At 39.8% G+C, this 26,753-nt stretch overlaps 1 protein-coding gene across 1 annotated transcript in view; it reads right to left on the bottom strand.

Moving 5' to 3' along the window:
- Positions 1–26,753, bottom strand: part of CHST9 (carbohydrate sulfotransferase 9) — a 113,942-nt gene that overhangs the window by 13,187 nt on the left and 74,002 nt on the right. The window contains exon 3 of the mRNA XM_073329421.2: positions 2,594–2,631. Within this exon, the coding sequence (XP_073185522.1) occupies positions 2,594–2,631 (38 nt within the window). The remainder of the gene's footprint in view (positions 1–2,593; positions 2,632–26,753) is intronic.

The raw sequence follows: 26,753 nt of genomic DNA, 5'->3' as shown, positions 1-26,753 counted from the left end.
AAAACCATACACCACTGAAAATATATCAAGAGTTAGGTCTCTAGTCAGCCATCTAATGCAGCCCTCTGTCAATGTAATAAATTATGTTTTAAAATAAAACTGCGTCATTCTTGCTCAACGTAGAGTTCTGGAAGTTTCTGATGAATACTTTTATGGTTATCTAGAAAATTGGAAGGTTCTTGATAGCTACATAAATTCTGAGGACACAGTCTAAGTTTATCATCCACAGGAAACAGCTATTAATGAGTTAACAGGGAGCATACTCAAATTAATGTCATACCAAAAAGGGCACTTCATACCCTGGCATGCTGATTGGCTGCTACACACTCCTTTGCTCCAACTGACTGTTGCTGTCAGGTTTTTCCTTCCCTATACCTCCATCAAATGTGGCCACCACAGCTGCTGATCCATTTTCTATTCAGTAATATCCTCTTAATGGACCCCATAAAAAGCTGAGTCATACTTAGCAGAATCCCTTTTAAAATTAATATCTGGGGTTACACTGGGTGTCTGGGCATGGAGTGTAGGTAGAATTGAGGTATCCATGGTTAATTTTAGGACTGCAGCCAGAGTACACAGATTTGAATGATTACTTTATAACATTTTTTAAAAAGTGCAATGATTATGCAAATGTTTTTCTATATTCAGTTTATTAGCCACTACATATATGTTAGACATAGTTTACACCACATTAATGTGTATTATGCACACATTACTAATGTAATATACATTGTATACATAAGTGTTGGCCAAGTTATGCCAACTGAATATATTATGCTCTTCCCACATTTCTGTTCACACTTGCAAAGCTGAAGTCAGCTTTGGCATTAGCTAATAGAGAACTTGTCAAAGGCAAGATATATTCATTCTATATCCTACTACAGGTTTCGAATGTAGCATCCAAAAGAGAGATAAGAAAAGTACAGAACAAAACAACAAGTAAGGAACTGTTATGAACTGGTGGGTTCAATTTTAGTGACATATTGAGAGTTCTGTAACTATTTAAATGCATATTTTCAAAGCACACCATCTGTGTGAAGTGAACATGCTATGGGATAAGAATTGCTTTCCTGAAGAAGGGTGGATATGTATGTCTCCTTTTTGTACTGTACTGTTTTTTATTTAGACAATATGTCTGCTTAAGTTCAGTTATTTGATCTTTTGAACATTTTTAAGAATGAACCGTGAGTGCAGTCAAACTACTGGCTATACCTTTCAGTCAATAAGTCAGAGTACAGGGATTTACATACTTTGCGGTTATTTAGGAAAAACAATATAATTAAGCAAAATAAACCCTTTCATCATCCAGAAAAAATGTACTGCTTAGCATATGTATACAGCTGGGCAAGAAATGGTTTCTCCATCCTGTAAATATTTTCAAAAGTTTGAAATTTTTCCCCTGTCTTGAATTGGCACAAAATTTCAAAATCTTAAAAAAATTTTGCACCAAAACAACTGATTTTTTTTTCATCTCAGGTCAACCAAAACATTTTGTTTGAATAATTTTGAAAAATGCTGTTTTGATTTCAACCTTTTAAAAACTAGTCTAATTGGCTTAAATTTAAAAAAAACCCAAAGAGACAATTTGAACCAGAAAAAATAATTTTTCATTTAAAAAATGTGCAAACTTTTTTTGATAATTTCAAAACTATTTTCTTCACATATTGGGGGGAGAGGGGAGGGGAGGAAAGGAGCTGGGAAATTCATCAAACCTAAGCCTGTTTTGCGAACAGTTTCAGTTTAGATGAATCAGCTTTTTTTGAAGGAAAATGATTTGTTGAAAAATTCCCAACCAGCTCTAAACAAGTAACTACAGCTTTCCTGGCCTTTCATTGGCTGAAACAATTCCACTTCAGTATAATTTTCAAACACATGCAAGTTGCCATACTCTGAATTGCTATTAATGACCTTCATTTATGTACCCATTCCTTCTGACACAGAAATAGTAAATATAATATTAAAATGTTATCTTTGCAAACAGTATTTTCCCCTAATTGATGCAGTAATAAAAAGTAGAATCTAAACCTAGTTTACTTTATAGCTCAGCCACTGGACTCCGAGTATGACAATGTCACAAGCAATGTCACAGTTTCGCAAAGCAGTTGTCAAAATTTACAGTTGTAATTAAAAAAAACAACCCAAAACTTCACATTGCAATGCACTGTTTATCATTTGCACATGGTGCAGTAATTCAACAGCATAAATGTTTCATACCAACTTTTAGAAAGTTGTGCTGTCAAATAGGTGCAATTATCATTTATACAAAGTCAACAGTTGGGCATTCTCAAACCTGGTCCTAGTAGACAAATTGCCTGCTGGCTTTATCCATGTCACAGAGCATGATGACAAACTGGCACACATAATTGCTTAAGATACAGGCCATGGCCTCAGACAGAAGGAAGTGTTTCAATACTAAACTCAAGTGCATAGGCAGATCTGCAGGGCGGGATAGGGGGACCTCATACCATCAGCCTGCCTTATGCCTAACTTTAGCCTCTCCTATGAGTTTCTCACTTTCAAAGTTGCTAAAATTCTCCAAGAATACATAAAAAAATGTAGAGTAACAAAAAAGTGTGTAAAAATGGCAAAATACCTGATTAATTATCTGCTGTTGTAATTTTTCTCCAGACACTGAAAGAAAAAGAAACAGAAATAATTAGCTGTAATATATTTTAGTGAATAAAATGATCTCATATGTAACAATAAAAATGAGGCAGTCAAGGAAAACAGAACACACAATATGATAACGAATGGTGTACACAAGGCTAAAAAAGGATCTTTAAAAAAGAAATCCAGCCAAAGTGATAACACTAATAGAATGGAGCAAATGTCTGTAACATTTAAACTAGAGATTGAGAGCACTAAGGGGGAATTTGATGGAAAGCCAACCAAAACCATCAAGACTAATAATATGAAACAAAGCATAAAGAGATCAGAATCATTAGACCACCAAGACATAATGAGGCAAATAAAGAAAGAAGGAAATTGCAGAGCAGCTAAGTAATTCAGTTTAATTGATCTTCACCACACAGGAAGATGGGGAAAACACCTATTCTAAACTAACATCTGAAGTCAATCAAGGTGACTGGCTTTGTTAGTCACTCCGAGTATCAAAAAATTATTTAAATGTGGTGATGAAACTATGGAACCTAGATTGCAGTAATATACCAGGATCATAGTTATCAGAATTTGGTGGGAAGTAAAAAAAATTAGGTAGCTAACCTGTTAATAATAATATTCAATTTAACCTTAAAAGCATAAGAGGAATGGGAGATGGCCACTTTTGTACCCATCTTTGTAAGAAAGACTTACAGGCAATTTGGCAAAAAGAAAAAAGCTTGGTTCCAGTTCAGCAAACTCAGATAAGCCTTGCTTGGAAGAGTATTTTTTTCCCCTTAAAAATCTGGAAAGCCCCAGTTAAATCAATGATACATTCTCATCTTAGCAACCACACTGAATTTTGGTGATCTGATTTCAAAGGTAGATGTTTTATTGTAAAGGAAGACATCCATTGTGTGGGTGAATGGGACAAGAAGGTGCTTCCATACAAGTTAAAAAGACAATTGTTATTTCATTTGGAAAGGAGAAGAAGAAAAGATGTAGTGAAGATGTCATAAAATGAATGGTATAGACAGAAAGCCAGTCATTCTACACTATTAATTACATTAAGACATTACAAAAAAATTAGACATTTAAAATGAAGACAAATTTAAATGGTTAAACAGCAAATATACTTTATGAATCATCTTAATTAACTGGTGGGATTCACTGCTGCAGGATACTATGGCGCAGAGATCAGTAATATTTAGATAAAGTTTAGCCACATACATGAATAAGACTGACATCTACAGTTACACTAGCAAAATTAACATTCAGTGTGTGTGTGTGTGTGTGTGAGAAAGAGAGACACACACACAGCAAAAGTTACTCCCCAGCCACAGCCATGAAGAAATTCCATCTCATAATAACTTGACACAAATTGGTTAGTTGAATTATGGTTTTATTTACTTATTTTGACCTTCCTCTGAACCTTCCCTATAGTGTATTTTTGGAGACAAGATACCAGCCTGGATAGAGGTTTCTTTATTTCATTGTGGCAGTTTCTATGCTTCTATCAAAAATCACATATCTTTGTAGAATCAAACCTAGTCTCAACCTTCAGGTAAGAGACAGTAAATTTATCTTGCAAAGTGCTACCATACAGTAACAGTCAAAAGTGTGGCTCGATTAATTACACTCTCTCTGCTAGGAGGTACTCCACATCCTTTGTGGATGACCAAGAATTTCACCCTCATCTACATCTAGCTCTACATATATTAGCCATGGTTTTCTAGACCAATAATGATGGAACTCCCTTTGCAGCTTGTCAGTATCACTCTTTAATTGGCCCAGGGGATTTCTGTTGAGTGACATTAAGCACTCCCTCCTCCAGGAATAGTTACGTAAATAGTGTCCCTTTTCATAAGAATTTCTTTGTACTGACATATAGAGTGTACAAAATATAGATTTTTTAAGACTGGGTAACAGTATTATGAATTTTTAAATGTAACACAAGGTATTATTAATAAGAAAAATGATCTTCTCTATTGAGCCTCATCCTAAGGAGAAAAACTGAAAACAACATACTACTTTAGGCCGTACCATAGAATGAATCTTATGATAATTATTTCCTGCATGTTGGTATAGTATTTTTGTTTGGTAGATGTAAATGGTATTTTTTAGCTCTGAGAGGAAAAAAGGAAACATCATTTAGGGGAGACTTACGGTAAGTCATTCCCAGGTTTATTGAGATCATCTTTGTGAGAAATGGAATTAAATCTTGGGGCTAATTTTTTTAACCTAGTAAGGTTTTTGGTAATAGAGGATTAAGGAGTATGTGTTTTAACATTCCTTAATGATATACAAGTTGCTAGGAAAATACGTTTGAAATCTCTGGTTGGATCAACACTATTTTGCTCTGAGGTTTGTGGACTTTGAATACTGATGCTTTCCTGTTTTCTAGTATATTTGTTTTTAGGCTATTTTGATTCACTTTAAAGGAATTTTAATAGCTTTCTGTTGACAGCATGGACAGCTGGTCTTGAGAATTAACAAAAATTCACTTGCTGACTGAGGAAGGAAGTGACATCAATGAGTTTCTAAAGTCAGCCCAGAGGGAAAAGTGAGTTTTGTGCAAGTAACCTTTCATTTCATTGTACTTAAAGTGATGCTTCAAGATGCAAATTGCATTGTCAATCAAAACCTATGGTATCTACCTCAAACAAGCCTAAAGATGAAGTGAAAGTTTGAAAATACATCTGTGACAATTTAATAGACACAGTTAAGGAAAATTAAAAGCAGAAACTGGGTACCATCTTTTCTTTAGTGGTTTAAACACAATGCTATCACTACAATGATAGGTTTCAGAGGTTTCAGAGTAGCAGCCGTGTTAGTCTGTATTCGCAAAAAGAAAAGGAGTACTTGTGGCACCTTAGAGACTAACCAATTTATTTGAGCATAAGCTTTCATGAGCATCCGATGAAGTGAGCTGTAGCTCACGAAAGCTTATGCTCAAATAAATTGGTTAGTCTCTAAAATGTCACAAGTACTCCTTTTCTTTTTATCACTACAATGGCAGTCACTTAAGCATCCTTATGAACTGCCAGCAAAGATGATGTGGGCTAAACAGGGCAAACATTGACTGTCCACTTTGGGAGAAAAGGGGTCAAACTCAAGGTCACAAGCAAACTGAATATTGCATTCTCTGTTTATTCACTAGTTGATATTGGACCTCATTAGAAACCTACCAAATAAATTTGGCATCAGCAGCCATCTCAGAAGAGGCAAAGATCAGTATTAGCAGAGATGTTGTGAATTAGGATTAAAGCACACTGGCACAGCCATATCAAGCAGCTTGCAAAGTGCTTCCATGTATTATATTTGGTTCCAATCAATGCTAACCTCCTTTCACTTTAACAAGCATTATAAACAATAAGAACTTTCTGAGTTGGAAAAAAAGAGAGATTTCTAACTTTTTATGCTTACAACACTAATTTTATGACTGAATCCCAGTCCGAAAGAGCACAATCAGAGTTCTCTTTATCGAGACCAGAATTTGGCCCTTGATTTCCATGCTCCTAAAACACATACAGACATCCATCCATCCACCCTTAACTCCACACAGTGTAGTCTTTTTGTGGACACTAACAGTAGGAATGAATGTTTTAATTCTATGGCCCATTTGAAGACGCTGGTGTTTTGATGCTATGTCATGGCAGCTGTTCTCATGGCTGACTTTGGTAACCATTTTGCCCAGCTCAGCAATTTAAAAAATGGAAGATATGAGACATGAGCTCCAAACTCAAAGCACCGGAGGCAATGGATGATCAAAATTTCCAATACCCAACCTTTAATTCCAGTCCTGCAGCTAATTCAAGAATACAGTAGAGCCAACCACCACCTGTGATAGTCCTGTGTTTGTCATGGTGTCCATGAAATCCTAAGTTGATTCAGAAGTCTTATCCGTCATATATGTATATTAAAGTCACCAAGTTCTATAAGCCTTGGTTTCTCCAATACCATTGAGATGAGATACAAACTTCCACAAGAAGCAGCAGGATGACTGACACATCAGATTAATCCCATCCTAATTCCACTTGGAAGTTGGATACATGTATTCATTACAGTTAAGAGGGGAACCTCCTACATTTCAGGTTAGGTGTCCCATCTCCGTGCTGATTCTCCCACAAATTGATTTTGTACCAGACATCCACTTATCTGCTCCTGAACTGCTCTGGCAGTGTCATCCAACCATCTTTTGGTAATACAGACTAATCAGAAGGCCTCATCACTGATCAAATATGTATGATCGAGACTTTATTGAATCACAACTTACATTTACCAGTCTGAACCAAGACCAGGATTCTTGCCAACCTGCTGACACTTAATTGCACAGACATTTAGTTCTAGGCAAGCGAGGGTGCAAATCCACCCCCCATTAGCCTGTCACAGATTAACTGTTTCTGTGCACCCAGCTGACGTGCATTAGCAGCTCATTAGAGCACTTTGATCCAGTCCTCTTTGAATTGGGACTAGCTCAAAATGCTCTATCAAACTGTTAATGCAGGTCATCAGAACGCACATGGGTAGTTAGTCTGTGGCAGACTAGTGTGTGGTAGATTCTCACCCCATCTTGCCACAAACTACTTGTTTGTGTAGACAACCCCTAAAAATCCTTAGGATCACTGAATTGGAGAACTGCATCTATTCTGTCCTTATATTCACTGGATTGTCTTTTAAATAATTTTAAAGCCATTTTTCTTCTGCCACAAAAAAGGTAAGACAATATTTCCAGCTGTTTTAGAAGAGTCTGTGACAAGCAGCCTTCCTATATGAGCCTCAGGTTACTTAACCTAAAACAACATATGCAGAGCCCATGCTTTTCAGAGTTCTCAGTGTTTTCAGTCACATGTTAGTGTTTCCAAGGTAGTTTATTTATCAATAAAATAAAAATTGACATTTACTTGAATGAAGGATATAAAGACTGAAATGTATTACAATGTGACAGATATTGGATACAAGGCCATGCAGTAGTTGTTGCTCTCATGATGTACTGTAACATTTATTCTTCAAACATCTTTACATATACAACATATGCAGAGAACAGCACGTAAGTATTTACACTACATCACCCCTCCTCCATACAAGAGAAAGCGATATTTGTGGAGGTTTGCAGATTAATCTGGCATAATTCCTTCAGATTTTTAACTACCTCTGGCGCACATATGATTAAGATCACTGGCTACAGAAGTTTCAGTAAGGAAATATTTCTTCTGGTGACGAGTACTCAAAATAGCTTGCTGCTGTTTCTTGTGTTCAAACAGCCAGGTACATTATGACTTCTGACAGCCTTTTTCCTCCCTTCGCATTCGGAACAGTGAAATATTTCATTCCAAAGAGCAAAAGACCACTACTTTATTTAATCAGGCACTCCCCATCCCGTGAAATTTCTGATATGGTATGCTCCATGAATCTCTATGGAGAGATCCCCGCTGCAGCCACTGGTCCTAGAGCCTCACCTACCGAGTCTGTGCCATGCTCAGCCCCAACGTCCAGCCTGGAATGCCCAGGTGCAGCGCCACTCCCCAACCCTGAGAAGGGCTGTTGAACAGGGGACCCCATAATTCAGGGGTCAGCCACCTGCTGTTCACCCCCTGCCAGCACAGGTTTGATCCCACCAGGCCTCCATCATGATGGGAGAGCCACGGGGCTAAACTTGAGGGAGTGGCATTGTGACATAGTGTTCAGGGGTTGCAGCTCTGGGTTTGTCCTTTCATGAAAGGGGGTTGGCAAATGAGGAAGAGAGTTCATTACTGAGGGTTCAGTATATTGCTTTCTCTCATGACCTGGCACAAAAAAAGCAATCTAAAATATTCTAGGATAAAGCTGAATGCTCCCCTAAAAATTCATCATATTGCTGTCTATGTATCAATAGCTCTTATCAAACGTCTTTCAGTTGCAATGACATTTCTCTCCTTGTTGTTCCATCAGTTTTAAACATTACAAACTGCTTATTTACAACATTGCTTTAAAAATGTCCTTTAACATATTTCTGAACCTCTGTCTAATTATGCAACTGACTATGATTGCCAGGGCCCACAATGCATTAAATTACATCTTTACGGTATTGCATAATCCTTCTCAGCTGTCACGAGGCCAACTCACAAGTTACCCTGGCAATGTTAAACATAAAAAGGACCCCAAGTTGATATTGATTGAACCAAATGAAGGAAAGTTGGCCATCTCAAAGTGTTTGAATTCTCACAGCATTCCAAGGTCTGCCTGGCTAATTTTTGGTGATTATTTTTTATATGAAAACAGACCTTTAATTGTCAGCCTCTAATAAGGATGCAGAACTGTTCCCCGGGAGGTTCAAAGGACCCTGGGAACCTAAACATTTACGAAAGCTCAAGTAGCCAAATGTCTTCGGCTGATCCACGTGCACATTTAGTTTTCATCTAATGAAGTAATTACAAATAAAACAAAAAGGAGCAAAATAAGTTGTTTTTCTGGGTTTCACAAAGACGCTCTAGTATTAATAGGATTTTTTTAGTGCCTTGTTCATGAATTCTTTTGAGCATTAGAAGAGGAAAACTGAAGATTCCATTCTAAAAAAAAATGGAATCTGGATCTGGGTGAAATTTTGAATGGACTCATACTCTGTGCAATTCCATTAAAACCAAGGAAAATACACAGGATATAAGGCAGTGCAGAATTTGGCCTTTACCACTGCCTGCAGCAGTATCAAATGTTTACAAGAGATGTATAATTTTCTATGAACAAGTATTTCTACTATTTCCATTTGTAGTATAGGGTGTTCATTTTTTATTGGAAAGTTACATCTGTATTTCTTTGTTTCATCATCATAGTTCCTTTAATAACTACACATTCAGACATCAGAATACTACATACAACAGTTTTAACATCACTGCAATATTAATGTGACATTTTCCAGCAGAATTCTGTGTGCACTTCCCATGTTTATTACGTTGTAGGTCTGCATCCAACAGATCACAAGAGTAGTTTGCTTAATTCTGTTTATGTCCAAATCACCATAGAAAATCTACTTTTGCTTTTTCTGGATACCCCATGACTTTTCCAAATTTCTCTGCCCTTTGAAAGGTCTAATGGGGCAAGTCATGGTACTTTTCCTGGGTTCCTAGTAATCTGCAGTTAAGTACGCAAGGATCATGGCTTAACATATGGATGCATTTTCACAAACATTTTCACAGTGTGGACCTCATCATAATGCAATGACTGTCTTACAGACATGAAACTTCACATTCAAACTAACAAGGGCTACCTCTCCTCCCATTTGAGATGACACAGACCATCTCGTCTCCCATTTCTGATTACACAACATCCGTATGGCAACAACAACGGTTGATTACATGGAAATTACATATTATGTAAAAATGTCCTCCAGACTATGATCTGAGTTTAATTTCAATACTGATCTCTTCATCTCTAACTAAATAGATAAACTAAAAGCACAGTACTTACTCATCCCACACAGAAATAAATCCATGAACATGCGCAGTTATCTCATCAACGCATTGTGCTGCTACCTTAGGCCACTTAGGGTCCATCTACACAACCCATAGCAATGAGCTTCCTAGCCTGGTTTATCAGACTTGGGCTGGCGGGGCTCGGGCTAGTACTCTAAAAATAGTTGCGTGGACAGTGCTCTGAAGTTGCAGCTTGGGCTCTGAAAACCACCCCCCTTCCTAGGCCTCAGAGCCTGAGTTGCAATGGCTACCCAGCTATTTTTAGTGTGGGGGAGGCTGACTGCTGTGGGCTGTGTAGACTTGTCACCACACCACCATTTCTGCTTTGGTTTTGATTCCTGCCCAACTTCTGCCCACATTGAACACACATGGCTTCACCAACCAAAGTGGAGCAGCTGCAGTGACATTAGAAACACTGGGGGAGCCATATGCAGCCCATGGTCTGCAATCTGACATCTTCTGGGGTAGGTAAACCACTGTTCTTACACTTCTAGGAAAAAGAACTGAAATCCAGCTCTAAAACATGCAAACCCCAAATAATCTCAATTAGATTAGACCATTTCTAAGACAAAGAAACCTATGATCACTGAGGCAAGGGGGGAACAAGTGACACTCAGTTCTGGGCTCCCCAAGAAAGTGTCACAACATGGCACTATAACTTGCAACTAAGGAAAGCCCAGGGAGGCTTCCTTTTGAGTCATCTGTTAGAACAACTGCAGAGTACACACCAGGCCACAAGGGTTTTCTCATTTGAATCTCTGAAGCAGAAGCATACCTGATGTGTGCACAGCAAGTCCAGCTACAGATGGGGGAAATCCAGCTTCTTGGCAGCAATTACAAAGTATAGTCCCAAAGCAGAGTCTCCATGGGAAGCCTAGTCTATAGCTAATACACGTCAAAATAAAATGTGTTTAATTGCCAATGAAACAGGAGGCCAAAAGCTCTTTCAATTTACCATGACTACATAAGGTTTCTCTACTGACTTAATACTGGTGTGTTCCTTTATTTGGGGCCACCCTAACTCATGCTGGGTAGTACTTTAGCTACAAGCACCCCTGTGTGACTGAGGGGCTCTTGGTGCCAACTGGCAGAGGGCATAGGGGTGCCTAAGGCTTACAGGGGTTCCCTGGGTTTGATATCTATATACTACCTCGCAAAAGGGAGTCATATAAGAGCTCTACTGAAAGCCTGTCTCATGTGGTTGCCATAATCATTCAAAAATGCATGTACTGCGAATTGTGGCTTGTCACCAGAAGGTGATCAAACAAGTTCCTTTCCGGCAGAAGATATTTATCTATCTGCCTGGCTACATGTAAACTGAGTATTGTATGGTTTACAATGGATGCCCATTTACAGTCTGAGCTGGATGCTAATGAATGAATTGTGAAATCTTCCAGAGAGGGAATTTAAAGAAAGATAAACCACCAGGAGGGAGTCCTGTTTGCAAGTGAAGACAATGGATTTTTGGACTTCAACTGTAAGAGACAAATATGCTCTTTGACTCCTTCACCTAGGAAGCAAACTGACGATGTGTTTGCTTCATTAAAAAAAAAAAAGGATCACAGCCAAGTCTGGCTGAAACACACTGGAAAGACTTTGAGGTGAGCTAAACTTGATTTGAAATGGCCGTGCCTTATTAGGTAAGAGTAGGCTCTAGACCCAGTGGTTCTCAAAGCCGGTCTTCCGCTTGTTCAGGGAAAGCCCTGGCAGGCCAGACCGGTTTGTTTACCTGCCGTGTCCACAGGTTCGGCCAATTGCGGCTCCCACTGGCCTGCAGAGACCTGGAAGGCAGTGCTTGTGTTGCCAGAGGCTGGTGGACTTAGGGCACTGACCCATAGCAGACATACACAAGGCTTGCTTGCACTAAGGGCAGGTGGTATTGGGGTACCTCACAGCCCTAAGTACTCCCAAAACATCACACATTGAAATGAATGGAGCTTCTCATGAAGTAAGTATTACCCAGAGTGCATAAGGATGGAGGATTCTGGCTGTTAGATAGAGACTATTCAGAGAGTAAGGTACTACTTAATATAAGGAGTAAGAGTGATAGCATCTGGCCCTTAATCCTTGAGCACAGGATGCAAAAAATAAGGGGAAGGTAGCCGGTTACAGTCCTTTGAACTAGGATGTTAAAAACTTATAAAGAAATAAATTTTCTCTAACAGGTCTAATTTGTAGTGAAAGGTGGCTAGAGGAGGAAAAGCAGAACTAAACAAAAGCAGAGTGTAAGCTTCCTTAATGGTCAAATACAATATAAAAACCTAGAACAATCCGTTGCTGCGGGGAGTACAAATTTATCCACATTTTTATAACACTGGAGTATGACCTTTTGCTACCAAGACCGGTGCTTGCATTCAGCTGCAGTTATTGGTAGTCATTTGTAAAAGGTCATTCATGGACAAGAATATAATATGAGCTTGAAAAGTGCAGGGGATCAGGTTTATGCTTTTTGCCTCATGTGAGTCTCAAGAACTTTGGGGGGGGGAGGGGGAGGAAATCACAATCATGACAATCATCTTTGGTTTTGAAATTGATTTGAATAATATAGGAACAGCAGATCAATTACAATTTGATATTTTTCAGCACCCAACCTTTAATAGAATATAAATAATACTAATATTTATCAGTAATATATACATATGAGAAAGCGAGAGAGAGATACTGCATTTTCAGGTAAGAGGTTTCTTGTTTGCTTACTTTAGATTGAATCAATTTCCTTTTAATAAAATATTTTAAAACCCATCACCTCTTCCTCCTGTCCTACCCTAGAAAAATACTATTAAAGCTCAGTTTTTTCATAGCTGTTACAAAAGTAGGAGTGTTAGGTTTAAAAAAAGGTATATTTATATAAAAATTAATATAAAAGTATACCTTCCTCTCTCAAACACCCATATCCTTTTTGATTCTGAAATTTTTTTTTGCATGCTGGGTGATAGTTTAAGAAGCATCTCCCCGGGCAGTTCCACAGGTCTCCCCCGCATCCAGGCCAGTATGGAGCCCAGCTGGGGAGCTGTGGGGAGCTGCGGCAGACCGTCCACCTGCCCACGGTGCAGGGTCGGGGAGGCTGAAAGCAGCCTCCGGCCATGTCCCCACCCCCCAGGCTCCCCACCTGGCTGGAAGGTCTGCGACTCCGAGTGGGCGCCACAGCTGCCCACACAGCTCTCCCTGACTGGGCTCCAGTGGTGACTGGGGTGCCTCAGAGCCTCAGCCCAGCCACGGAAAGTAGAGCCCTGCAAATCCATGGATATCCGGAGACAATTTTTGTGTCTCGCTGCTCGGATGTGGATACACACAGGGGTCTATCGGTGGGTGCCCTCAAGGGACTGTGGAGGGGGAAATACAGATGCAGTTATCCTGAAACTGACAATTACAACTAGACTACTGTTAACTTTTGCTATTAGAGCATATGGCTGAAAAATACAGAGTAATAAAGATATTTTAAATTAATATGTATTGTTTAAAATTTCATTTGCTAACTGTAATGATCTCCTCCTTTATTCCAGGCTTTGCTACAGGTGAAACATCCTGGATCCTGACACTTCATGCTTTACAAATACTGTTACATATTTGGTTTCTGCTTTGGCAGGGATCTTGTGTTTACTTTAAAAATCTCAATTGCATCTCACTTTTGAGTGCCATCATTCCTATGCCAACTTAGGTATTGGCCGTGCTGCGGACACAGTGGGAAACGACAGGGGAGATGAAGCAAGTTCATCTAGAGAAATCATTTCAAGACCTTACACATTTCACTGAAAACATGCTAAATATTTCCTTTTAATTAAACAGAGAGTGAAAACAACAGCAGTAAGAGTTGTGCAGACCTTTATAAAGTACTCCAGTGGCAAAAAAGAAAATGATGCATTTTGTGCCAAATGATGACACTGAAATTTATAAATAGATGTTTCATGTGCACTTTTAATGTTGTGGAGTCAAATGGGCCTTTAAAACCACACCCACAAATTCCGCATATGCAAACATGTGTCCCCCCTCTTCCCCCCCATTAATACTGCTTCGTGCAAAGCACACACACAAAACCCAGCACTTGGGCACAATTTGTATACATAAAACATGCAGGTGCAATTTAATAGACACCTGCTAGAAAAATGTAGCCATACTGCATGTCAACAACTATTTATGTATAAATGTTTAGAAAACAATGTTGTAATGTTTATACTCACCACCATGAGGCAGAAACCATGTCATGCACAAGAAGCAGATCTAGAATTTTGCAACTGAAGTCGAAACCATTTTAATGAATAAAAGGATGATTTATCAATGGAAATCTAGTTACTACTGATTGCATGTTGAGTATTTCTAGCAAGTAACATGCATGAGATAATGCATCCATGGAGGACAATTTAAATGCTTATTTCACAAGGGTGAAAAGAGAATTCTGAAAAAGTCATTAGGACCAAATGACTAAGTTAAAATATTTGTATTATGACTAAAAAGAACATGATGCTTATTCTTCCCTGGTGAGCTATATTCTCTTCCATCACATTAAAAAATAATCATGCATGCTTGGTGTGAATTAACATGTGAATTACTGACCAAATTAGCCTCAGCAAGTACTAAGTGACATTCAGACTATCTTGTCATTATGCTCATCATGTAAATTACTAATTTCTACTGAATTGAGCATTTGGGACTGGACATTCCTCTTTGCTCTTAGAATAATAGAATCATAGAAGATATTGATTCTGATTATCAATAAAACTTGATAATGTCACACTTATTATTCTTCCTGGACAAGAATTCAATAATTTTTGCTGATAAAGAAAAATCATTTCCAGTTAACCCATTACTGCTGTTTATTTATAATGGAATATAATTCTTAATCTACAAACCTAAATTAAAGAAATGTGGGAAGAAACAACAAAGGAAACTGAAAAGCTATCTGTTGATTAAAGAGTAATTTGGATTAAAACTAAAGCCACACCTATTACTATTTACATTATTTAAATAAGAAACTAAGGGAAAAAAGATGACTTCACAAGACTGGACTTCGAAGAACAATACTTCTAGATCTTAACCACCAGGAACATATTGGCCTATTGCTATTAATAGAGAGCTCTCTCAATTTTGGATTGTTTAAATATAAAAGTAGACTCCAGATACTGCAAACCTCAAAGAAACAGATCTTCAGAAAATACATTTTGCATGTTAATATTTATGGCTCCAAGCCAAGGGGAGTGGACAGCATTTTTCAAAAGGGCAGAGAATCAGATGTTTAACTATACACTCCAAAAGTGGAGAACTGCAATCAACCTAAAGTTTGCGATTTCATCTGTCGTTAACGAAAAGTGTATCACTGAGGTGTTTGCTTTCCACAATACCTTCTTTCCCTTTGGATTACAGATAACTAGCTCCCAAGACCACAGAGGAAAGACAAACATCTCTGTTAATCATGGCACAGAGCCATGGTTACATGAAATATAAGTATAGTCACACTACGGCTAAAAAAATGGAACATAGACTTATGAGAGACAAGAGAAAGAAACACAGGAAATTTCATATGATGAAGAAATATTTCAAACTGGAACTTACAGTATATTACTTATCTTTTTTAAAGCAAAAGTGATTCCAATAATGCCACATGGACTGAAATCACATCTCAATAGGTGGGGGATCTAAGGGAGCTGACTGTGAAAGGGGAGATCTCCTCCCAGCAGCAAGGGAGGGAGAAGCTCACTGAGAGACACAAAGTAATTCCTCCCTCCCCTTGGAGTCTCTGGCACCCATTGGCCAGCTGGGGGGTAGGGGTATGCTGATTGGGCAGCATTCCGCAGATCCCAGGGTTTAACCTGGGGCAGGGGCCATGTGGAGCCTCTTTTGGCTCTCTTCCAGAAGCCCCAACTTACCCTCCCTGAACTAGGAATGGGAATCTGGCCTGACAGCTTCTGCAGGTCTAGCCAATTGGCTGTTTGGGGTCCAGGAAAGAATGTTTTCTCCCATGGGCCAACTGGCAGACGATTGGGGAGTTTTTGCCTTCCTTGCAGCACCTTCAAGCCACAGTAGGTTAAGTAGGAATGTGCTTGGTGGGGGTACTTGGCTGAGTTAATTTGTTGCAACTTTGGGCCAGTTTCCAGTGTGGATAAAATGCATGGTTACCAGAGGTAGAAACCTGGGATGCTGATGATGGGTCTTCGGCTCATGGGATAGCGCGAGACCTTGTGGCCCTCAGAGGCTGAGGTCCGCACCCTCTCTCCTCTTTGTGGGGTGGTGATGATGGTGGTAGGGGCCAGAGTGAGCTGAGTACTGGGGGGTAGGCTGAACAGAGCCTATCCCGAGTTATGGGTTACATGGAAGAAGCCATGGAACTCCCGCATTGGAGCCAATTAACTACCTGGGTTAGGAGAGTATGGGTGGTGGGCAGGTAGTGCCTCTCCCTTGTGTTTACATTTAATAAACTTTACAGCGTGCCGCTTAAAATCCATCCACGTCTCTCCTCATTTCACCGTGCTGGCCGTATCAAAAACAATTGGCGCATTTCTCTGTAATGACAGTGGGAATTTGCAGATCTCTGGGCAATTACCAGTGCATTATAACTTCCTGGTCTTTCAGCATGGAAAGTATCTTTGGTTAAACCACTGCTTTGGACAGCATACAGTCCTACACACTTCTCCTCAGAAGCATTACCTGTTTGTTCATATGTAATGTATGCACTCCATGATCCCAAGATTTAATCTCTTTTGCCACAGATAAATAAAATAAACTTATCTAGTGCTTACATTCTCTGAAGAACAGCGATTCCATATCTTGTAACAGCAAGGGAAGCTAAAAAGAAACCCACAGTTTAAACTATTGCAGAGTCTGTTCAGGACACCTTGATAGCTGCATGCCCTTAATGTCTTAACGACACACTGAACTGCTGACCAAGCTAGAGAAAGGAGAGTGGTGGTGGTGTTTTTTATATGTTATTGTTCTTCTGTGTGTGTTCTTGCGTGTATGTATGCACATGCACGCACGCATGGCACATCAAAATTGCTTTAAAATAACTGTCACAAAACCCTTTGCAGCTGACCAGGGACTGACATGAGGACCCTTTATTTGCAACAGTAGCCTAGCTGCTCTTAACCCCAAAGGGCCAGTAATCATGAGTCTCTGTGACATAAAGGCACCAGGCCACAATCCCTTTCTCTCAGATATCTAACTGCCTGAGGTACTTATATAGCCCTCAGCACCATAGTAGTTATTCTCACAACACACCTGTGAGGTAGGGAAGTGTTATCATCCCCATTTTACAGATGAGGAACCGAGGCAAAGAAACTAAGTGATTTGCCCAAGGTCACACAGAAAATCTCTGATGGAGCAGGGAATGGAATCCTGGTCTACCATGTCCCAGACCCTCTGCCCCCCACAACCATAGACCATCCTTCTTCTCTGCCAAGCACTGGGAATGAGGGGCGATGTAGGAGCCACTACAGCAGTTCTGTCACTGTGCCACCTGAGAATACACTCTACCCCCATGCAGGATCCCCGAGGAGCTGATCTTCTGGCCTTCTAGTAGCTTCGCATCAGTGGAGCTGGGCAAAGCAGCCCTAGTGAGGGCCAGGATACATCCCAAAGTCTCTAATATTGAACTTCTAAAAAAGTAAAATTAGGTAGGATTGGTTCATAAAAGCGGACATTCATTTAAAAAAACCCAACTGTCATTATAGCAAACGCTGTGTTCTAATTACAGTACATTGGTAGATTTAATACCATTGCATTTGATTTAATTAAACTTTGTACATTAAAAAAACCCCTCTTTCTTCCTTCCAGTGAATCATTTTTATGGTCAATAAGACCACTGATTTTTAAAAATGGAAAAATTAGCCAGGTAAAACACAAATAAATATTTAACAGGCATACCCATTAGAGACATTGTCAGTTTTAAAATTTATACACAAACACACACGCACCTCTTATTTATCCTGCTAGTAACACCTTAATAAATAATACTACGACCTATCTATTATGTAGCGTTTTGCAACTATAGATCTAAAATCACTTTACAGTGGTATTATTAGTCACATTTTACAGATGAGGAAACAGAAGAAAAGAAACTTGCCTGAGGTCCCTCAGCAACTGGGCAGGCCAAGTCCAGAAAGGGATCCAGGTACCCTGAATGCCAGCCTAGTGCATTATCCACTGGACTACCATGCCTCACTGACATTTTTACATGCTAGTTTATTTTCTCTTACAGGGCTGTTTAATTTTGCATTTCTTTCAGCCTTGAGGAAAAAAAATTGACCAGTCTCATTTTATTTTGTTTATGGCCAGTTTCTAGACCATTTTATTTTCTTGTTTTCATAAGCTAGCACCATGTTATTCTGTTCTGGGTTGCAAATAATACAGGGGAATGTTTGTTGTGAAGGTCCCTCCTACAAATATTCAAAAATCTTGTTTTTTAAAAAAATTATTTTTAAGCCAAATTTGACTGAACAAAGCCCCTTTTAAAAGCAACAGAAAGCAAATTAGTGTCCCATCTTGCTAGGTAGCATGGTGGATTGCACTGTGGAGACACTTCACACATAGGATTGTCAACTTTCCAATCCCAGAAAACCAAACACCCTAGCTCCGCCCCTTCCCCCAGGCCACGCTCCTTTCCCCGCCATTTCCCTGAGGCCCTGCCCCCCCACTCACTACATTCCCCCTCCCTTGGTGGCTCACTCTCCCCCACCCTCACTTTCACTGGGCTGGGGCAGAGGGTTGGGATGTGGGAGTGTGTGAGGCCTCTAACTGGGAGTGTGGGCTCTGGGGTGGGGCCAGAAATGAGGGGTTCAGGGTGCGGAAGGGGGCTCCAGGCTGTGGCAAGGGGTTGGGATGCCGGAGGGGGTCAGGGCTCCACCTGAGGATGCAGGCTCTGGGGTGGGGCTGGGGATGAGGGGTTCAGGGTGCGGGAGGGGACTGCAGGTTGAGGCAGGGGTTGGGGTTCAGGGGTGTGAGGGATCCGTCAGGGAGTGCAGGCTCTGGGGTGGGGCCAGGGATGAGAGATTTGGTGTGTAGGAGGGGGCTCCAGGCTGGGGGGTGGGTCAGAGGGATTCAGGGTGTGGGAGGGGGCTCTGGGCTGGGGAAGGCAGTTGGGCAGCAGGAGGGGGGTGAGGACTCTGTCTGGGGGTGTGGGCTCTGGGGTGGGGCCGGGGATTAAGGGTCTGGGGTGCTCTGGGTTTGTGGGGACTCTGGGGTGGGGCAGGGACTCGGAGTTGGAGCGTGGGCTTACCTCCAGTGGCTCCCAATCAGCAGCACAGTGGGGGGTATGGGGGGGGCTAAGGCAGGCTCCCTGCCTGTCCTGGCTCCACGGACCACACTGTGTCCTGGAAGTGGCCACCAGGTCTGGCTCCTAGTCGGAGACGCAGCAGGCGGCCCTGCGCACACTGCTCTCGCCCGCAGGCCCCACCCCCGCAGCTCTCATTGGCTGCAGTTCCTGGCCAATGGGATGCAGAGCCAGTGCTTGGGGTGGGAGCAGCGCGCAGAGCCTCGTGGAACCTCCCACCTAGGAGCTGGACCTGATGGTCACTTCCAGGGCGCAGCGTGGTCTGTGGTGCCAGGACAGGTAGGGACTAGCTTGCCTGAGTTCCGGACTTTTAATGACCCGGTCAGTGGTGCTGACCAGAGCTGCCAGAGTCCCTTTCTGACCGGGTGTTCCGGTTGAAAACTGGACACCTGGTCACCCTGTTTACACAGCAGACAGAGGAAAAAGCATTTCAGCATGTAGACCCTGATCCATCCATCCAAATACTTAGATAGGACTGTGATGAGCGCCATATGAGCACCTGAAGCATGTGGGCAGACCTTCATGTCTGCATGGATCAGACTGCACCATTGTGGCCAAAGTCACTAAAAGACCTACAGGGAAAAACATTATATATATGAATGAACTGCAGCATTATCAATATAATGCATGGAAAACTAGACAAACTGATCTTTTGGCTTAACAGCCTTACCAGCCAGCCAGCCTAAGCAATGTTCCCAGTAACCAAGATTTACCAGGTGTGACCTGCACTTTCAACTCCAACTCCGCTCACCCATAGGAGAGTTGACAAAACACCTTACACTGGGTCAGTAGGTGAAATGGCTAGTTGCACCTCTCGTCATATGATGAAATTATGTTTATGGATTTGGTCATTTCTGATTGCAATAATTTATTAAAATTAACAGCAGGCTGCTTACCAGAAAAGGGACAATGTAAAGTAATGCAAGTTCCAACATCAAAATTCTTCATTCTGTTGTAGCTGAACTTTGGCTATATTACTACTGTGACAGGTTCGGTCACAGAGGTCCCCTGGGGACTGTCACCTGATGTGCTGAAATTACCTCTGAGCCCGTTTTCTCTGCCAGCTTGGGACTCCAGAACCCTGCCTTGTTGAGCCAGACACGCTAGCCTGCTGCAACACAGACTCAGGGTCTGGGCCACATCCCCAAAGCTGCAGACTAACTACAAACAGCTCAGCACCTGTCTCCAGCACCCAGACACCCAGCTCCCAATGGGATCCAAATAAATCCGTTTTACTCTGTATAAAGCTTATACAGGGTAAATTCGTAAATTGTTCACCCTCTATATCACTGACAGAGAAATATGCACAGCTGTTTGCTCCCCCAGGTATTAATCACTTACTCTGGGATTAATAAAATCACTTCTGTTTATTAAGAAGTATAAAAAGTAGGATTTAAGTGGTTTCAAGTAATAACAGACAGAACAAAGTAAGTCACAAAGCAAACAAAAACAAAACACGCAAGCCTAAGTTTAATACATTAAGAAACTGATTACAGATAATATCTCACCCTCAAAGATGTTCCAATAAGCTTCTTTCACAGACTAGACTCCTTCCTAGTCTGGGCCCAATCCTTTCCCCAGTACAGTCCTTGTTAGTTCCAGCAGACATCTTAGGTGGTAAGCAGGGATTTTCTCATGACTGGCAGCCACCTTTGTCCTGCTCCACCCCCTTTTATAGCTTTGGCACAATGCAGGAATCTTTTGTCTCTCTGGGTCCCCACCTCTCTTTCTAAATGGAAATGTACCAGATTTAAGATGGATTTCATCATCAGGTGACATGGTCACATGTCACTGTAAAACCCCTATTCTCCATTCCCCATGGGCTGGCCCACTCAGGAAGGCTTTCAAGTAACTAAGGCCTAAGTGATTGGCCTAGTCAATGGCAGAGATCAAGATTCTAAACCACCATTAATGGCCCACACTTTGCATAATTTCAATAGGATCTCAGAGTTATACTCATATATATTTCTAGCTTCAGATACAAGAATGATACATGCATACAAATAGGAGGAATATATTCAGTATTTATAACCTTGTTATGATACCTTACAAGAGACCTTTTGCATAAAGCATATTCCAGTTACACCATATTCACACTCATAAGCATATTTCCATAAAACATATGGAATGCAACGTCACAGCTACATTTCATGGAACTGATTTTATTTGCTTTCATTCTTGCAACCTACCAGAATTAATAAGAGGTTTAGATAAGATGGATACAGAATATTTTGCTTTATACTAGCAGACAAGTATCTGAAAGCTATGGGAAAATGAGTTGATTTTGTACAGAAATACAGGTTTTCACTAACCTTTTGTAGTAGAATGATGACTCATGCTATGTTATCGAACACACTTTATAATGTAAAAATGCATTCAAAATTGTGAAGTATTAACATAAAGAAAGGCATGTTGAGAGACAGACTTAAAACTACGTAACTGTGCATACATAGGTCCTACGGTATGTGTGGCAGGCATGACCATGCACCATCTGTGGTGATTCTTCAGGGAAAACTCAGGAAACTGCAATATTCCTCATATATCACATCTTCATTTCCCCAGCTCCAATCCTTACATGTTATGCCTACCTTTTAGTGGTCCCCCCATGAAAAGGGGAGTGGATTGGAGGATTTTAAATGGCCACATTAAATATTTATCTACTTTTAACTCAGTTTTTAAAATCAACTAGACTTCAAGTTGATGGCCTCTCTTCAATGTACAAACCAACAAATCAAACTGGTCAAAAGTAAACAATTCTACCGTCAGGCTGAGATCTTCTATGGGAAGTTTCAGTGAGAAGCTCAGCAGGGCCATTTGATAAATGGAGCATAGTATAGAAATGTTAAACAGACACATAAATATAGAGATGCTGATGCATGCCACGATTAAAGTATTTGTAAACTAATACTTGTATTTTGTATGCTTCAGCATTAAAATGGCCTGGCAGTGCATAACTCCAGAATATCTTTTTTTACTCTCCATGACTGGCAGTAGCAGATAGGAGAAGCACAGAAAAACCCATCAGCAGAACTCTCAATTTACTTTTCTCCATATTGTGGATAGTTGGCCAACAACACAGGGGTATGGGCAGAAGTGGTTATTTGGCAAACTCCTCCCATGCATATAACTGACGAGTAATATGTACTTTTATATACACAAATACACCTTTTAAGTCATGCCAGTAAGAGCCAAATATCCATTATAAAGACATCTTTTGCATTTAATCAGAGGTGCATTGTGGTAAGGTGGAGCTCTGGCGAAACAAACAACCTAAAAACAATGAGTCCAGATTATATTTAAATTTCAATAGGCCCTTAGCACACATGTAGCTCTACTCACGTAAGTACTCACATTGACAACAGGATTACTCACTTAAAAAACAAACACATATGAAAGTCTTTTTAGGATCAGAGCCTTAGTGGGGTATTTACTTATGCACAGGGCAGTTTTTGCATGTAATTTTCTGAAGCTGAAATTTTAATGGAAGTATTTTTATAGTCCTAAATTGAGTTTTGTTTTTTAAAATCATGTAGGTTTTCCAGTGCCCATATCAATGATATCTTTACCCACATTTTACTTCTTATCACCTGATAACTTCTCCATAGACTAAATACAAGCACAGTACATGCTACTGAAACAATAAATTCCATTGCCATATTTGCAGCTTACATATGAATCGGTATATCTTGTGCTATGTAGATACTATAGATCTGCACTCTTGCTGTTCTTTTTTATATATAGGAGTGTTCCCATATCTATATGCTCATACATTTGATCCCACATAAAGATCAACATATTTATTTCAAAAAGTCATCTGTTTTCAAAAAGAAAGGTTTTTCAAAGAAACTAAAGCTGATTTTGCGTGGTTAAGTGCCCCCTAGTGACAATGTCCAACTCTGGATTACTTTCACAGTCATTTACAAGCCATATAGATAATTCTCCCCAACTTCCACAAAAATACGGTCATTACATTTACGTTAGTATACAAAAATCACAGATGTAATTTTGAGAAAAATACATCTCTGTGAAATCAAAGTGCTAGCCTAATAAGAGACTTATTAATTTGGAGCATAACTTTGCAAACTCTTCACTCAGTCTTTCCGCACACTGAGATCAATAGAAATATTCATGTAAGGGATTTTTATGATCAGACCCTTGGTAAAATAAATGTAAGTATACAATATAACAATTACATCTTTGTTTTCATTTATGCTTCTCATTGACTGACAGCTATGAAAAAAAGTGTAAAGGGGAAATCACCATTCTATGCTAACACTGAAGCCCTTAGGACATTCCTACAAAAAGCATCACCTGCTAAAGCAAAGATGTGTAATCTGTAGTATTTACAGGTAATATGTAGGATTAAAGGGGCAATATTCAGGGACTGCTGGGGCTGCAAATGAATCAGATTTAAAAGAGAACTTTCCCTCTTCTCCTATTAATGTAGTTGGAAACAATCTCAGAAGGGGTTACAGATGGCCTTGTTTTGTACTGCTGCTCGCTACAGGTGAGAGCAGAAAGTAGCTGATCAGTTTTATATTTAATTTATGATGTTGAGGAAAACTCTTTGTCCACTAAGACCATCCCCGCCTTTTTTTCCTAAATCCTCTATCAAGTTTGTGTGTGAATTTCAAAAGTGCTTGTCATAGGCTTAATTCTGCTCCTGTTGAAGAAAATTGAAATTTTGCCATTGTTCAAGTGTTCTTCCATTATGCAGTCTAGAGAACACTACAGTGTTAATTACAATTGAGCTTCCAAGATAATTCTGGGTCATCTTTAAAAAGGCCACAGTCAATTCCTTTAAATAAATAATGTTATTCTCCACTGTAATGCTCGCCTGGAAGCTTGAGAATATGATTTCTTTTGTATAAACAGTGACTTTCCCCCTTACTTGATAAACATGAATTTTATGTTCCTGCTTTTCTAATGAAGTAACTATACTACGTTTGTTTCGTTTGCTTCATTGTCTGCACTACCATAATCAAGAGTGTCCGCAGGAACATGTACAGCCCTCCCGCATGCTTGGTTGTTAGATCCAGCAGGAAGAGCTCATACATTGCTCTGGAATATCACATTAAGTACTTAAAACAGCTCTTCAACAATAAATCACCCAGGATATGGAATCCAGAAGACAGTTCATACCGGATTAAAACAAATAAAGCTGAAGAAAATGTGTCCAAAGATGTAACTGTTTTCACATACACACACTGTATAAACACACACAGATGTATGTTCAAACTTCCTAAGAATGTTTTGTCTCTTTAGACCAATAGAAATCATCACTACATGCTCTGAACTCAAGTTTAGTCTTTTAAGTTACTTTAAAATAAGGCAAAATCCTAGCATCAATACAGCTCTATTCTCTGATTTTAAGATAGTACTTACATCACACTCTGTTGATTTTCAAAATGCAGCTAAGCTGACCAAGACAATTAGATTGTGCATACAATAATACTCTGAATAAATTGGCATTTGATACTTTCTAAATCATTACAGATTGATCCAGTGGTTTCTTAAGGCTAATAAATGTGGCCAAGAAGCATGCTACTTTAACTGTATTCCAGAGGTATGAAACCTACTCAATTCAGTGTTCATGGAAGTTTCGTTGGCACATATTAAAATGAACTCAAGATTTTACAGAAACCATGTTCATAAAACAAAAAAGCTAAGATGGTTAAAATTAATACATCATAAATAAAACATGCATTGCAGCATATATTAAATGATAGCTCTCAGAAACTCCGCTTCCATGCAGTCATTCACAAAGCTGCAAGAACACATGTGATTCATTAAATCCACTGAAGTGTACTAGTTCTTCCTGGCATTATTCATAATTGAAACATTTCAATTTTAGTTAACAGAAGAGAGAAAACTAATTTAAAAGTAAAACAAGGAAATTAGTTCTGTGTTTCTGGATTACAATCCCACAGTGCCTTCAACTAGCCATATTTAGCCTCCAGGGGTTTAATAAAAAAAATAGGCAATTTAGCCCACTCGAATAGAAAACCTTTTAAAGGCACAGACCTCTTCAATACTTACTTCCATCACTGCATCATACTAACCTCATACAGAAATGTAGCAATAATGTTTCAATAATGTCATTTATATTCTGAATATTCAATTTGATAATTCTATTTTCTATTTCCAGATGGTAGGTGTACTGAAGTTTATGGTCTGATCTTAGCCCTTTGAAGTTAATGGCCACCCTCCCCCCACACCACTTCAACGGGCTTTGGATCAGGCCCTTATTCAGTCCAATACAGTGCAGAAGGCACAAGTAATCAATGTTTGTGCGGGGTATGGTGGGGAGCCTGGCAAATGATGGAATAGAGGTTGCAGTCTCTCCTATGCAGCGGTGCCATTGCATCCATGCTCCAACCAAAAGCTCTCTGAATAGCTCCATCTTTGCATAGAGCCTTACACTGTTGCAAGGACCTTGTGTGGGTCCTCTACAACAGGGTGAACTTCACCCTTAAGGAATTCGTACCTCCATTTCCTCATCTACAAAACTAGGCTAAGACATATCCACCTTTGTAAAGAGTTTGGTGATCTCATTAAAGGACAAAATATTAATTTAAATCACATACTCTTCTATTGTTTCACAGGACAATGATAGACAGACATGTCACATTCTGCTAATGTTGAGTCCCTTGAGGTCTCCTCAGAGGAAATCTATTCCATGTTGATCACTGACCCCTAACTTGATCTTGGAGGGTCTATAATTTTGGGTAAAATACAACCTCTCTCATAAGCATGCTTATAGAAATTACTGAAGTTGTAACATCAAGCAGAAGAATCAAAATATATGTATTATAAATAGGCTTGGCTATAGGTCTTAAATATTAAGTGTTAAAGGCTTAGAGTGAGGTTTAGCAGAAGTTGGCTTCTGGCATAAGTTAGTATGAGTATTATGTGCTTGACCAAAGGTTATGAAATGATACATACTTGATCTAAGGCTATAAAATTTAGCAATCTGTATCTTGTTACTGTTTGGCAATGCATGATAAACATGTAATCCACAAACAGACAGATGGTAGCATTTTAATAGAGCTAACTACACTGATGTATCAAAAATATTGGGAAAGGGACTGATGTGAATGGTTGGCTTCACTGTTGGAAATGTAAGAACAGTCAACCAAAATGCCATATATGGATAACCAGAATCCTAAAATTGGTCTACTGGAATACCAACTATGAATAGGGGTTGAGACGTGATTAGATACAGTCCCAGATGTATGTGGGTGGCCTGGAAAAAGGGGTATAAAAGGGTTAACCCATCCCTTGTTGGGACATTGGGGTGATAAGAAGGTGGAACCCTGGACTATCACCTCATTTTAGGATGCTCTCCTCTGACTTTGTTTCCATCTTCGTCTGCACTGGCTTCCATCAGGTTATGAGTATGGACAACGCAATGCTGGGAGCTAAGGGGTGCTTTACTATACTTATAT

The sequence above is a fragment of the Lepidochelys kempii genome, chromosome 2 (genome assembly GCF_965140285.1).
Source record: "Lepidochelys kempii isolate rLepKem1 chromosome 2, rLepKem1.hap1, whole genome shotgun sequence".
NCBI classification, from domain to species: Eukaryota; Metazoa; Chordata; order Testudines; family Cheloniidae; genus Lepidochelys; species Lepidochelys kempii.
Note: the sequence above shows the minus strand (reverse complement) of the source record. Positions and strands in the feature narration are given on the sequence as shown.